Source organism: Akebia trifoliata, chromosome 4 (assembly GCF_017979445.1).
Source record: "Akebia trifoliata isolate Shusen 1 chromosome 4, ASM1797944v1, whole genome shotgun sequence".
NCBI classification, from domain to species: domain Eukaryota; kingdom Viridiplantae; phylum Streptophyta; class Magnoliopsida; order Ranunculales; family Lardizabalaceae; genus Akebia; species Akebia trifoliata.
Genome location: NC_141378.1, coordinates 27,173,044 through 27,189,458, shown reverse-complemented (window position 1 = coordinate 27,189,458; position 16,415 = coordinate 27,173,044). Strand labels below are relative to the sequence as shown.

Below are 16,415 nucleotides of genomic sequence, written 5' to 3'. Positions count from 1 at the left end.
AAGTGCACGTGCGTTGCACGTGAAATACATGTTTAATTAACATGAAATTATATATTATAAAATTTTAAAATTATTTGTTCCTAATTTAGTCTATCCAAAAAAAGTTTTAAATTTTTATTTTTATTTTTATTTCTTTTAGAGAGGTTTTCAACGTTTTACCAACTACATGAGACTTTGTGATATGCATTACAAAGGTTCATGATATTCTTTTTATTTGGAATTAATCTAATCTCTCTTTTCAATAAATAACACACACTCTTATAAGTGTGTTTGTGCCATTGTTTCACATTTGACAAATTAGTTGAATCTTTCTTTTGAGTGATAATTCATATTTGATTGAGATTATCATAGCAACTCCAATATATCTGATGCCATGTATTCTATAAATTTCGTATCTTCATAGAATTATTCTTTGGATTAGAATTATCCTTTGGATCACTAACTAAATTTATGATTTGGGAGAAGGATTCTCTTGCAATAGGATTTGGTGGATTAATTAGCTTGTGGAATCATGACTAATGTAATCCCACTCTTCTCCAAAATATCTTTTTTTCCTTCTAAATTGTGTTGGTTATAGATACCTGATTAGATTGGGATTTAAAATCAAGTTAGAAGAACAAATTTTTCAAACAAAATATCCAAAAAATAGTTAGACAAACAAGGGTGTGGAAGTCATCATACCGAAGGGACAAAAAAATCTCACCTTTTATGGTCCGTATTTTGAACAAAGACTAAAACAGAACATGAATGCAAATAAATAAAGAGGTCATTTCCAAATTCAATTTTTTTATCAATGAAATATAAATAAAAAAGAGTATTATAGATTTGAGAAAGAGAGCACCTACTCAAAGGAGACAAAGACCTCATTAGGATTCCTTTCCCTATCCCTCTACATTAGAAAATGAAACCTATATTTAGAGACAAATCAAAACCCGCAAAATTTAACAAGAGAGACAAAATACCTCAGATATTTTTTAAAGAAGAATTAGAAGGAAAAAAAAAATTGTGAGAGAGTTCATTCAACTTAAAAGACAGAAGTACTCTTGATGTTAACAGCGACATTCCGAGAAGCTCAAACCTAATTATTGGTACATATAAGATCAACCATTTATTGCTTTATTTCTAATGTAATTCTAAATAAAGCAAATTGATTCATGAGTTTCTCACAAAACTATTGTTATATGCAGAAATTGAAAGAAGGATTGATCAAAGTGAGATATAGGCCATTGACATTGGGTTTTCAATAAAAATCCAAAACCAATGGACAAATGTCTCGTAGAGCTAAAAAATACAAACTAAGGTAATCACGGGAAAAAAAATATGAACTTCTAACAAATAACCACATTTTTTCCTATGTTTGAGTGTAATGATGATAAACGGTTAGCTAACACTTTCTTTTTTTGGCTATGACAGGCTGCACGTACAAACCACCCTTACCATCTCAGCTAGCCCCTAATGGTAAGGGTTAACCATGTAGCTCCCCAAGCAATGCCCCGCATTCTAATAGAAACTCGATCATCGTACAAGCTTCAAAACCACCCGCTCTTCCTGCAAAATCAAATCCCAATATTTGGCACCTCATCTATGCTAATTGATGATTTTATTTTGCGCTCATCTTCTCAGTTGTTACCCGTGAGATATTTTACTCTTCAAGATGGAATGCCGATGACCCATTACTCATCTTCTAACAAAGACATTACTGGAATCCCCTTGGTAGAGAAATTCAAACACTTGACTTGCAAATCTTCGCCGACCTCAAAGTCTCTTTTACCATTTACCTGCAAAGCACAAGTATTAAGAATGATATATTTTTGCAAATAAATACATGCCATCTATAATTATAATTATCAATTTCAAAGTGATAACAGTGATTTTATCAAAGGGAAGTTATGAATTTTGTGGTCTTGCATGTCGATAATAACAGATAACCAAAACAATCAAGAATAAAATATTTGAGGAAAAAAAAACAGATTCCAAAAACAAAAAAACGCACTTCAAATCGATACATTCCACGAATTTCACCACCCAGATCAAGGACTAACCCATGTGCCCGTATCTGATAAACCTTTGCGCTAAGCTTGTCCCCGAGTCTCAATGACTTGGCACTTACGCCAGTTCCATCTACAGCTTTCACCTTGTCATTCACCTTTGGGGCTCTTGAAGAAGTCTGAGAACTCTTCTCATTTTTCTGAGTGATTTTTTGAGTAATAGTAGCAGAACTTACCTCTTCATCGCACTCTACGTCATTCTGAATTACAATTGATGATGGCAAGATAAAGGAAGAATTGCCTACCAGTGATTCATCCGAAGTAGAATCCTTGATTTCTTCACAGTTAGACATGTCCCCGCCTAAACCCCCGATATTTACTTTTTGTTTCGCAGGTGATACAAAACCTCCATGAACCACATTCTTCATTTCAGGTTGGGGTAATGTTGCTTTCAGAGAGAGTTTAATGTTACTCCGGACATCCTGTCCAATGCACATTAGTGAAAGCTGTTGGCCTATAGATACTATATCCGAGACTCGAGAGACCTGAACAAAGAATGATGTAAAGATTTGTTAATTGTGCATCATGATGTCAGCAATGTAAGTATTCCATGACGAAGTCAAAAAACTATGAGTGAAAAATAATGAAATCATGAGGTACAAATAAAACATATTAAGGGAGCCATCCTCTGTACAAAGCACGAGCACCTTCTTCCCGAAGGACATTGACAATGCATGGAACATTCCTCTGTACTGGTAAGGGGATTTATCTGTCTGCATAAACAAGAAAGGGAAGGAAGATAAAATGATTATAATGCTAAGACACTAAAAATGCCAAGCAGACTGCACCTAGCAAATCCAATACAAAAGCATAAATGAATTTTGTAAAAAAGACTGAAAAAATACCTAGACAGTAAACCTTCCTCGCACCATATCCATGGGGTATGTTGCTGACATGGCAATGATCCCAGCACATGCTCCAGCACCAAGGCGTAAAAGAGGGGTGAGCTGTGCATCTTCTGCAAAAGATATAATAAAAATATAACATTGATTTAACATCCCTGATTGCTTCAGTACATCTGAATCTAAAGACATGTTTAAGAAATGATAATGAAATAACCAAATATGTGTGTTCTGAAGCTAAAAATTGATTGTACTAATTGGAGATCTAATGTGCTTGAAATGGAGTTCTTTGAGACAATAACAGAACATTTTAAGGTTCTGCCAACTTCAAGGGATTCAATTACGTCAAGTGTTAAGAAGGTTTTAAATATGAAGAAAGATAAAATAACTTTTGCACTGCTTCAAGTAAATTCACATGTTAATAGAACAATTTTGCAATCCAAGCTGCTTTTTTAACATTTAAACGCTATAGAATGTTGGAGGGGAACGGTGGAACAAGGGATACGATGGCTCACATGCCACCACATTGGGCTTCTGAAAATATTAAAAGTTTATTTCGTGTTCTTAGTGGAAGATGAGGTACCAGATCAATAGTAATGGCCATCATGTGATAGTTGGACGCTCTTTCCAAGACCTAGACAACTATCACTAAATTTTTTCAAGATTCAATCATTTTGGGCCTCAAAACATCTTAACAAGTCCAGCTACAGTTAGTGGTATGAAATCATGTTGATACAGGTACACTGGTCATACGGAGGCATCCAAGCATTGTAAGAGAAAAGTACAAATAGGTCATTTTGTAATCTAAAACATACTTCAAAAGGAAAATGCTACTCAAAAGAGGCACTTCAACTTGCCTGATCATACAAAGAATATAAAATCTAAATTGATTGTATTCATTTTTGAAAATTCAATGCAATTTATAAATCCAAAGATGAAAATTCCTAATAATTTTGATACAAAAACAAAATAAAAAAGGACACTTCTTGGAGAAAATTTCCATTGGTAATACTTCTAACAAAAAAAAGAAATAGTTTTTTAAAATATATTGTTTTGAAGAACCAAGGGGCAAGCCTATGGTTTGGAGCTATTTTACAATTTACAATTACAATTACAACTTAAGAAATGTGAATTGTAAATTGAAAGTTTGGGTTCTAGTGATTCATGGAAAATTACTCGTGTAAAAACATATGATCCTGACTCCATAAACACAAAAATCAACAATCAAGTTTTTCTCTCACAATAAGTATCTTTAAGATATGTAGTAGCAGGATTCAGGATCATATGTTTTTTCAAGAATCAATTTACATGAGTTACATAACCTATAGACTAATATTAGAACTTAAAATGAGAACAAATGCTCAAATTCATATCTTATTACAAAAGTTATAGAACTAAGTTCAGTGAAAATAATAAAATTGAAGAAGATAATGGATTAAGCCCATAGCTTTATTAAAATTGATGAGGTGGTTTCCTTTTCCGAAATAGTCAAACATGTTTTCAGAATCAAGGGTATAAAGCAAGGAAAAATAACAAAACTTACCATGAATTACATGGTGTTTGTGATAGAAGTTACAATCAAAATATAAGGAAATATAAATAAACAAAAGGGAAATATAAACAAACAAAAGAGTAATAACCTCATCTCTCTCAGCAGCCAATTCATTGTTTATTAGTACCTGAACGTGAGATAACAAAAGTTGATAGTTTAGTGTAGAATTGAAATTGTACAAGGCTGTCCAACAAAAAAATGATATTAAAAGAGAAATCAGTGTTATAAAAAATCCCATAAATAAAAGGTAATTATCAGAGAATGCGATTACACAATATACAGTTAGAAAGAACATTGTCTACACATCAATTCATTGTCCGACATACTCAATAATAGATAACTCATTATATCATGAAGATAGCTCTGTCCAAACACTTTGGAACGTGAGGCCTACAGTTCATGGATTAGAGGTATACTTTTGGAGGAGTTTGTGTTTAAGTAGGAATATTTGTTAAGTTAAAGTTGTAATCTAGGCGGGTTGTCTTCATTCTTGAATTCATCTTCTAGCTCTAAAAAAAATTATAATTAGTAAAAAAATAATAATTTCATAAAAAAATTTCTTAAAAAATCTACTTCAAGAAAAATGATAGAGGGAGGATGGAAAAGCCCTCAATAAGATGTTAACATTGATCTCTAGATATAATATCAATTTCACTTAATTTGTAGGTAGTATTTCCTATGACAAAAATGACAAACATGCCAAGAAGAAAGATAGTAGAAAGAAAACCCTCATACCTCCTTGTCTATTCTCTTCCAAGCTCTAGACATCTCAAACAATGATTTGGAGCATATGGGGCAACAATACCTTGGAATGAAACTCAGAGAAACACTTAATGACAATAAAACTATTCAAGAATGCAAACACCATTAACAGTGGTAGAATTGCTTAACATTTGGTAAACCTTTTAATTAGGCAAACTATTAAAGGAAGGATATTAAATTATGTTATTCCCACTAAAAAATGTTGCCAACCAACCACTTTCATGATAAAGACATTGTTTTAATATTTGATGAAAAGGGTTAAACTCTGAACGTTGCCAAATAAACTTCGTTGTCATCACCAAAAATAAGAAATCCAATTTTATTAAAGATGCAAATTATGTTACATGGATTTCAAAGCAACCCATTGAAAAAGAAGAACAAAATATTTACAAAAAGATCAAATAATCTGAGTACCACTTATAGATTTTCTTTATTTACTACGTTTAAAATTTTAAATACAAAACCTAAAATAGCCACTAAAGAATCAGGAAACAAATAACCTGTAAAATGACAGAACTTTGAAAATTTGAGAGAAGATAAATTGACGAACCTTCTTATCAACTCTGATGCTGCCTGTACCACCAAAAGAAAAAAGAACAAAGCAGAATAAGAAAAATTAAACAAATTAGAAACTAACAAACCAAAATCAAAGAGATTTTGAAATTAACAAATTTAAGTTATAATAATAATAAGTTCTAAAAGTTGAAGCTAAAGCTCAACTTTTGCCTACAAACAGAGATTTGTCTAATGGACTCCGACTCGAGATTTGTCCTCTGCAACCCCTCCTTCAAACAGAGAAACAAATTAACATAAAATGAATTTTTTTAATTAAAAAAAAGAGAGACATGGAATTGAGGAAGGAGACTTACGGTAATTGCAAAGCTTCTTGATGAGAGTCATGGGTTTCCTCTTAATACGGTGCTGGAATCTTTTATGAGTCCTAGCATGGAAGAGCTTCACCAACTCATCGTTCCCATGTTGAGCAATAGAGAATCCAATACAAATCGTGATGATTGAATAAGAGAGAGAAAACACGAAAGTTTTCAAACTCAATATGGTCATTAGGTTTTCTAATGTGGAGATCTGGTCCTCAGCAAGACTTAGTCTCTCCAATTTCTTCCTAAGCCTTCCTACAAGCAAAAATCCACCAATTTCACAACTAAATTCACTCAAGAAAGCCTTAAAACAATTCAAAAAAAAAAATTCTAACAAGAGACCACTCAAATCTCACCTTACCCACTCTGAGAATTTCGCCCTCGCAACGTCCCTTCCACGACCCACGACAGCTAAATTCAAACCATTTCCTCTAATACCAAACACAGGTGAAACAAAAATCCCAACGTGCACGTAAACATCAAGATCCCTAAAAGTCCCTCCTTGATGATCTCTATCTACTTTAGATTCGTTCAAATTGTTTAAATAACCACAAACAAGAGCAGTAATCGATATTGACACAAAAATCCATCAAATTGGCAGAGAATATATATATATATATACTATATAAAAATAAAATCATTCAAGCCAATCAGAAAAATTTATGTAGATACTATCTACTTGTTAGAATATCTATAATACATGGTATGAGTATGAAGTTTTGCACCAAAATTTCATTCAGAAACATACATGAATAAATAAAAACTAAAAAAGACAATTTATATTAGAAGACTGTATTTTGATAATATCCCTAACATTAAATAATCATAATATCCTTAATCCATAAATTTATATAACATTCAACAATCCAAAATAAATTTAATGAAGAAAGTATTTAACTATCTTTTTTTAAATCAGTAATCAGTAATTTATATCTATTATTCATCAATATTAGCAATCCCCACACATGTGAAACTCAATGTGTTTCGAAATCCATTTCTGAATTGTTTTGTCTGAATGTCGAAAATATATGATCTTTCCAAGCAACTTTCCAGAATACTCATGTAATTAGGGAAGTCATTCTCCTGTAAATAAAATCAAAATTGAAAAATAAGTACATTGAATCTTATAAGATTATTTTTAAAGAAATTAAAATAATATTTGAAATTATGTATTTTCTAAATTAATATTAATTTTTTACCTTCATCTTCCGGATATCATCGACACTTTGTTCCAAAATTTTTGCAGCCTCATTGTTGAATAATGTCACCCAGGTCGAAGCAGTCTCATCAGTAATTTTTAGACGCAACATATATCTGTAAATGTATTTATTGTAAAAAATAGTTACATAATATTTCTTTGACATAAAGTACTTTTAACATCCTATAAATTACCTATAAACGACGTCGATTCCTGTTTTGGTACATTTTGGACATTCAAAAATTCTCATTATTTGTTGTACCTTTTTATTACATGTTTTACATGCAATATACCATGGGTCTTGTTCTTTATTTAGCTCTATTATTTTTATATTGACCTGAAATAAAGGCTGAAATACAACATACAATTATTATTATAATTTAGTAAATAGTAACAATTAGAAAAAATTTATTTGTGTAATTTATACATACATGATCAGTGTCTTCTGGATTAAGAGTGAGTAGATCTTGTAGAGTTACTTGGTCAACCTTGATGGTAGGTCGATGGGCAACGTGCAAATCAGCAGAATACTTTTCTTTTCCAGATAATCTTATTTTAAACCTATAATTATGTATTATTTTTTTATTTCAATATTAAGATAGTATAGAATTTAAAAAATATGTAATATGTAAATTTAAAAAATTAGATACCAGTTCCTCAGTTCAACAATTTCTGCTCTTGAAGAATTGATCTCCACAATTGTATTTTTTGTGGATGATAGAGTGATTCCTGTATATTTTAGAAGATATCAATAATAATTACATATGATACATGATAATGTTTAGAATTATATAATAAGAAATTCAATCATATATACTTAACATTAACAATTTAGTGAAATATAGTAATTTATGACAAACCTCCTCGAAAATTCTGAACTTTCAACGATGTTGCAGCAATTACAGGATTTTCACTGATCATTTCATTAAGTTTTTCACTGTAAAGTTTTACCAAACTACCCCATAATGTTAAAATTACGGGAGATGGTGAACTTCAAAGAAAAAAGAAAGAAATATTAGTTTAAGTACTTGTAAAATATGTTCAATGGTAATATAATATAAATCGTATAAATTTTGATAATTGATAAAATCTTACGATGAATCCAATAATGTGATTTCTCATCGAAGAATTTCTAATCCATCAAGCTTTCTTCTGATAGTAATTGATTCACCAAGGCCAGTTACGACTCCTACAACATCTATAATATGAAAACATAATTAGAGATATTTTATTTGTAGGAATTCATATAAAGTTAAATTTATATATTAATCAATCAAGATAATTGAATAAATATCATATATAATTGATCGTATGAATTTTTTACCTATCAATTGATCAAATGTTTTATGCTCTGACAGTAAAGAAAGCTTTATAAAATTGCATTTGATCATATAAATATCTGATGCCACATCATCGATTTCTTCCAGTTTACTATTTCTATCGACAATGAGCTCAAATTTTGTACTCCCAACGTTGTAATGTGGGTTTGCTACTTTGATGGTTCCATGTGAAATGGAATAGATATTGTCACATTTTAAATTTGATTTAAAATGTTCTATTGTATCATTGAACATTATCGCTTGTATCCTATCATCCTGTTCATTCAGAAATTATACAATTATTATTTTATATTATATATAATATTTTTATTTAAAAGAAAAATAATACTAACATTTCATCAACAAAGATAACTGTCATGACTGATGTGGAGCCCCGCCGAACACTAACACAAATCCCTATGTCAGATCTCGAAGTACTAGTGGCACCTCGAATTTCGGCATATCTCCTCTGTTTATGTTAGCATTCCAAGGCGTTCAAACCTGCACCTGATAAAAGACATACAATCCTGCATATATATTAAAATATAATACTAGCGGAAGCCTATATACGTCTAATAACGTACGAATTATCAGAGTGCGGAAGAAGAAAATTTATATACAGAATTTACACAGAGGTCCACACTCTAACAAAATTCCTAATACTCAAACAAAAATCTATATAACTCTTTGACGAATCAATACCACTAGGGGTATAACCCCAATACTCACAAGTGACAGACTCGGCTGTCTATCTGACCCACCAGATGATTCTCACTCATTCTACTCCTGCTCGCTAAGCTTCGGATATGAAACTAAAAAATGGAGAAGGAAAGGGTGAATAACAATGGTTACCGTAAGGAAGCAACAATTTCTGCCAATAACCTCTCCTAACATGAACGAATAAACATATTAAATCATTTTAAAAATAAACAAAGTTTTTACAGAAGAAAATTACAATTAATTGGTACATATAGCCAGGGATGAACAACTAAATATTTTAAAACTCACATTACATCGATCATCATTACTCACTATATAGCATTCTCTTTTTTATACAAAATTTAATTGATCCAATTGAAATATTAAACATGCATTTCATTTTATATATCAAAATAAGCAACAGATACATAATACGCAATGGTGGAGTATTGGAATTAGAGAGTTGGGATTCACGACTGGATCGCTCCCAGTCGGGACATGATGTTACAATTTCTTTTCGGCTTTTAGTTCCTGATTTTGTGGCTGGTCGCTGTTTACCACGCTTGGTTGACCATTTATCCGGCTCAGGCTGGCCGTTTGACGTGACCGTAAGCAATGGATCTCTTTTCGATGTGTCAGAACGTTCGACTACTATAGATTGTTAGTGATCACTGACCAATCATCTTCATCTATGCCTATCAGGCGTACATGTGATTCCCAAATATACAAACCATTCGTATACGACCACCTTTACATTACAAGTTCATTGGTAAAGATAGAAAGGAATATCCGGATTCCAGTTGTGACTTCATTCTCATACGCGTCCCATACCACGTATGAGCTTGGTGGTCCCTACCGTACATCCCAGGATAGTACACCACTCCGGATGATATGACGCACTATCCCTTCAGGCATTTACAAACTCTTTAATAGCTCACAAAATAGTTACATATATATATTATTTTCTTTGAAAAACAAAGAGAATTAACAATACAAGGTTGAGAATAGATATCCAGTTTCCTACCATGCAAGTGTGGCCACCCAGCCTAAAATAAATAACATAACGGAAACGTAAACAGCGTCTCGCGCTAACAGAAAGAAATAAACATGCAACCAATAATATTATCCCTGGATATCTGTTCACCAACCTACACACAGCACAACAACGTAAAATGCAGACATCACCCCTCGGGTGTGACTCTGACATTTTACCGTTTCATACCCTTTTTCCCTTTTTTGATTTTTACAATTTTCAATCTCTTCAATAAAACATCCATTTTCTGATATTCATCAACTCAACATGAGTTAATTGAATAGTAAATCGTTTTTCTAACTATGAATTTATTTCTATCAAAAACTCGAAAAAAATACAAACTTTATATTAAAACAGGGTCCGAGCGGTATACAGGACCCAACTGGCAGAAATAACCCGATAAAATATCCTACCCACGTATAATTTGTTAAAAATACAATTAAACATATCAAACATGCAATTTCTGGCGTGAATTTTTAAATAACATAAGAATTCTTATTTTTGGAAACTCACCACAATTTTAATAAAATCGTAAATGCAATTTTCACAATCTACGATTACTAATAGAAATTGAGAGTTCCTTACAATGTCTAGGCGAAAAGATCAAAGCATGTGCGCGGAAATCGAGGCGATCGACGCGGAAATCGAGATAGATCGAACTTCGAAGCAGTTGATTTTCGAAACCGGCCCGGTGGTTTCAAAGATCTCGATGTGCTCGTCTCTTCTCCCTTCTACGGTGAAAGACGGTTTGACCCCGAAATCGATGAAATTCGAGGTCTAAGTTTTTGAAATCCACGTATATACGTACGGCTGATTTTTGACGATACGGGTTGAAAAAGACGAGAAAACGGAAGGAATTTGATTGGGTTATGTAGAGAATGAGGCTGCGGACGTTTCTCCCTTCTGCATCGGAAGACAATTTGACCCCGAAACGGACGAAATTCGAGTTCAAAGTTTCGAAATTTTCGTATCCAAATACGACTGATTTTTTATGATATCGGGTGAAATAGAAAGTGAAACGAAGAAAGGTTGGGTGGGTTTTGTAGAGAACGTAGCTGCGGACATTTCTCCCTTCTACGTCGATCGTCGACGGCGAGCCGTTTGTGAGAGATCTGAGGTGGAAGATCAAAGAGAAAAAAAAAATTCGTTTTTATATCTTTCGGCCGTATGGACGCATTGGGGAAGATGAGTTTATAAAAAAAAATTAAAATATTATTTATATGAAATTGTGGGACGAATTTTGTATTTCGCCTATTGTTTTGATCGACGATAACTTTGTCATTCGGACTCGAAAACTGACGAATGAATACTTTATTTCGCTTAATTTTTCGTTCCGGATCTAATGGTGTAGTCAATTTCTAAAAATTATGTCTCCATCAAAAATTTACATTTTTGGCCTGAGGTGACCCCTAAACTTGATGTCGTTTTCGTTTTTGACAATAATTCGACTTCCTGATCTCCAAAAATGACAAATAAATAATCCATATTCAATAATTTTTTCGTTACGAACCCAATGGTATAATCGAATCTTACTAATTATTTCTCTAACAAAAAGTCACTATTTTAGTCTAGTCCGATCCGGTAATCGAGGATTTTGCAACTTTTATATTTGGACTCGCATTTGAGCGTGCTTACAGGCTAAACTATGTTTTTCGATCATTTTGAATCTAATGGTGAGGTTAGATTCCATTAAAAATGATCAGAACAAGGTCCTACAGTTTTACCCTAAGTCCCACTTTCAAGATTTTCTTACAATTCCACTATTTATTTTTCCTCGAGATACGAATTAAATATTTGGGGTGTTACATTCTCCCCCCCTTAATAAAAATTTCGTCCTCGAAATTGAAATCATACCTATCAAACTTTGTCGCGATTCCACTAACACGACATGTATAATAAACAACACTTATTTTTGATTACCATCTATTGTTAGTTCCAAACCAATCTGATTTTATAACTCGTAGACTTATATCTCCCATATTCCATCAACTCAACTCATTCATTAATTAATCACGCTATTCCAACTCATACTCCAACTAATCCATTATTTGTATAATCTTAAGATAACAATCAATTCACCTTGTATCACTTTCCCATCAATGTCTATCAACAACAATCCTTTCACATATTCTTTATTCTTCATCCTTACTTCTCTCATAAATTACATCATATATTATGTTTTACTCATAATTATTATGAATATTACTCCCCAAACATAGTCTTACCGCAACACACCACTATCCTTATATTCGATTCGATATTACATTTTTACTTATTGCGATATTTCCTCAAAACCTCTGTCATAACCTTTATAATTTAAAATCTTATTCGAGGGGATAAATCCTACATTTATTTTCTCACAATTCCATTAAGTCACCATTAATGCAACATTGTCACAAGATTATTCTTTCTCACATTTTACATCGACCCACCTCTTAACTTATACTCTACTAAATCTCTTTAGGATGGATATGGGCACAGGTAGGTGGTAGCCGCTGCTTCTACGGAATCATAATCTTTACTTATAACGCTTTCGTTTCGAGGAGTGAAAAGGAACCACGATCAAATTCTTGAAGTGAGTGCTTGTCTGTATAAGGCATCGATCACATAACGAGAACGATAATAACGAATTCTTCTACTGGAAGGCGATCGTGAAAGGAGAAGGCAAAAGAAGAGTTAGAACCGACACCGAGGATAGAAAGATAAAAGGAAAAAGATGATTTATCTTTTTAAAGGAGGAGAATCGATTCAAGAAGTCGTAAAGCAAGAGCTGCTTTATCTAATAGTTCAGTCGTTAGGCCTCCTAAAGTTAAGTCATCTTCAATCAAAAAGAAAGATACGCAACTTCCTGTGTTGATATTCGAGGAAATAGCTCTCGACATGAAGGATATACAAGAAGCATTTGCTTATCTACTAGCATAATATACGAGTAATTTATTAGACTATTGATATAAAGACTAGTGTACCAATTGAACATCACTTGTCTTTTCACACTTTACAATTATTCTAATACCTATTTTGCAAGTTCTTAAATGATTTTCCAAAAATCGTATTCTTTTTTCGCAAGGCCTCCCAATGGTATAAATAATTTCATTACTTGACCTGTGTCAGTGGTTTCTAGCTCTAGCAAGTGTACAAACTCTTCACAGAATTATATAATCTAGAGGAACCAATATTGAGTAAAACTCTGTGTTCTAACATTATAATTAGAAACTGTACCTTCTAAAACTTCGTTGGAGACAGGTACTTTCTCCTGGGTCACAATCCTTGCTTGTGACTGTGATAGAGGGCATTATTTCCTAATATATTCCACCTGACCACACGCGTAACAATGTCAATGATTTTACCTTCGTAGATCTCTGTGGAGTAAATAGTTGGTAGACTGGGGTTTGTAAACTCTGAACCTGCCTTGTTGATTCCTTTGACCTTGTTGGCATCATTGGAGCTTCAAGTACTCTCTAACTCAGTGATGGGAAACTCTACAACTCAGTAGTGGAGGAGTTCTATATTGTGGATAGATTGATCCAGGGAAGAGTAACCTCAAATACATCGGCCTCTTGGTCGGATCTGATCTGGGAAGAAAAGAAATCTAAGGTCAACTCATTTGTCCCTTGGAGGTCTGAAACTCTATCTCTCTCATTCTATCCTTTAAGCTCGATTTACCGTATCTCTATAATTGGTAATCTCAATCATTGACTTCTTGGCCCTTAGGTAGGATTAGAGTCCACTAAAGAATCTACAGCCTTCTGTAGATCTGTAAAGAGAAGCTCGGGCGCATATCGTGACAACTTAGTGAATATCATCTTATAGTCTATAATCGATAGATGACCTTGCACTAATCTCAAAAACTCTTGGTGCTTGATTTCTTGAGTAGTCTCGAATATAAATCTATCTTCTCGAAGTCTACCCACTCAAACAATCCATCTCCCAATACATTCATTTTAAAACGTGATGACTAGCATCCCCGTCCAATTAGAATATAGTCACCGTCACCTACTGATCTCTCCGGCATTACATGACATTCAAAATCTTTCAGGTCTTCAAAACTCATTCATTGACTTTAATCAGATCGAAAAAACCCTTAAATCTTGGTAGGTGTAATCGTTGAAAATTCTATAATCACATCCCTGGATTTACATGTCCTTTGGGCTGGAGAATTTTCTCATTCTTCAAAGGCACGACCTGTGGTAGTGGTCCTTGAGGTAGAGTAGTATTTCCCTTTTGCAAAGAAGTCCAGCGCTTCCTCATTTCTTGGATTTAGTGGTGTGCCTTGCAATCGTGGTAAGTCTTGTACCCTCTCTCACTTTCGATCGCTAGTCTTGTCTGTTCGAGATGGCACGAATACGTTATCAACTTTATTTAAATCTGGTGGCCTTATTATTCCTTCAATTGGTTTGTCTAGCATCTTTTTGAGGCATGCATCCTTAATCGATTGATATCGACCCGAACATTGTTCTCCTTTATATCCCAATTTACCACATTCATAATATATCATAACTCTTTCTTTCGATTGATTTAGTAGTATATGTTGTTGTTTCTTATAAAAGTCTTTTATCCATTGAGTGGATATGTCTATCATCTCGCTCCTCACGTATGATTATTTTTCCTATGAATTTGCTAGTTTCGTAATTATTTGTCTCTTATTAGATACTAATTGTCTTCCTTCCATTTGGCTTCAAGGTGGTGGTTGTATTATTCATACTTTCCCCTTAGACTTGATATGAGACACAACCATCTGTCATATGAACGACATTAACTGTGCTATTAGGTTAGTAGTCGGGTCTAGAATATGTCTCGTCTACATTGCGTTTCAGTCTCTGCCTCGTCCATTCCTCTCGCTTGTGTTTATCCGTAACAAGGCACTTATCATAATAAGGCCAAAGCTACTCTTATGTAACTATGAATTACTATCATAGATTGGAACTTAGTAATGGACTCCATTTCCATTACTAAAAGAACAGACCTAGAATCCTATCCGAGGCTTACTAAGCTCTATAGACTTCTAGACACGGAAGAACTCGTAATTCCAATATGGAACTACTGATGAGCTCGGATACCGAATTCCTAGTGACACTCTATGATTATCGATCAAATATCTGTGGTATCAGTAAATTCTCCAAAATATAACAGATCTGTATCCCATACGGATCTAATACTATGCTCTGATACCATCTGTGGCGCCCCGCCGAACACTAACACAAATCCCTATGTCAGACCTCGAAGTACTAGGTGGCACCTCGAAATTTCGGCATAGTCTCCTCTGTTTATGTTAGCATTCCAAGGTGTTCAACCTGCACCTGATAAACGACATACAATCCTGCATATATATACAAAATATAATACTAGCGGAAGCCTATATAAGTCTAATAACGTACGAATTATCAGAGTGCGGAAGAAGAAAATTTATATACAGGATTTTACAGAGGTTCCTCACTCTAACAAAATTCCTAATACTCAAAACAAAAATCTATATAACTCTTTGACGAATCGATACCACTAGGGGTATAACCCCAATACTCACCAAGTGACAGACTCTGGCTATCTATCTGACCCACCAGATGATTCTCACTCATGTTCTACTCCTGCCTCGCTAAGCTTCGGATCTGAAACTAAAAAATGGAGAAGGAAAGGGTGAGTAACAATGGTTACCCAGTAAGGAAGCAACAATTTCTGCCAATAACCTCTCCTAACATGAACGAATAAACATACTAAATCATTTTAAAATAAACAAAGTTTTTACAGAAGAAAATTACGATTAACTGGTACATATAGCTAGGGATGAACAACTAAACATTTTAAAACTCACATTACATCGATCATCATTACTCACTATAGCATTCTCTTTTTATACAAATTTAATTGATCCAATGAAAATATTAAACATGCATTTCATTTTATATATCAAAATAAGCAACAGATACATAATACACAATGGTGGAGTATTGGAATTAGAGAGTTGGGATTCACGACTGGATCGCTCCCAGTCGGGACATGATGTTACAATTCCTTTCTGGCTTTTAGTTCCTGATTTTGTGGCTGGTCGCTGTTTACCACGCTTGGTTGACCATTTATCCGGCTCAGGCTGGC

The 16,415-nt window shown here is 33.5% G+C and overlaps 1 protein-coding gene and 2 long non-coding RNA genes across 3 annotated transcripts; all 3 read right to left on the bottom strand.

The window, feature by feature from the left end:
• Nucleotides 1-1,217: 1,217 nt before the first annotated feature.
• LOC147404637 (polyribonucleotide nucleotidyltransferase 2, mitochondrial-like) lies at nucleotides 1,218-2,656 on the bottom strand. Its single transcript, XM_086440662.1, has 2 exons — nucleotides 1,994-2,656; nucleotides 1,218-1,778 (listed from the first exon to the last, which is right to left on the bottom strand). Exons 1-2 carry the CDS (start codon nucleotides 2,483-2,485, stop codon nucleotides 1,674-1,676), a joined length of 597 nt encoding a protein of 198 aa, XP_086296788.1. The 5' UTR covers nucleotides 2,486-2,656; the 3' UTR covers nucleotides 1,218-1,673.
• A 6-nt stretch (nucleotides 2,657-2,662) lies between these two features.
• On the bottom strand, nucleotides 2,663-6,700 carry LOC147404636 (uncharacterized). Its single transcript, XR_015177841.1, has 6 exons — nucleotides 6,436-6,700; nucleotides 6,074-6,334; nucleotides 5,705-5,777; nucleotides 4,531-4,569; nucleotides 2,894-3,006; nucleotides 2,663-2,761 (listed from the first exon to the last, which is right to left on the bottom strand). It is a non-coding gene; the product is annotated as an uncharacterized LOC147404636 (long non-coding RNA).
• LOC147404635 (uncharacterized) lies at nucleotides 6,701-8,008 on the bottom strand. Its single transcript, XR_015177842.1, has 3 exons — nucleotides 7,928-8,008; nucleotides 7,472-7,838; nucleotides 6,701-7,393 (listed from the first exon to the last, which is right to left on the bottom strand). It is a non-coding gene; the product is annotated as an uncharacterized LOC147404635 (long non-coding RNA).
• Between the last annotated feature and the right edge of the window lie 8,407 nt (nucleotides 8,009-16,415).

Coding starts and splice junctions, on each gene's coding strand:
- LOC147404637 (XM_086440662.1), bottom strand. CDS start 2,485: ATGTGCATTGGACAGGATGTCCGGAGTAACATTAAACTCTCTCTGAAA. Junction 1,779..1,993: donor GTGGAATGTATCGATTTGAA/GTGCGTTTTTTT, acceptor TGTGCTTTGCAG/GTAAATGGTAAAAGAGACTT.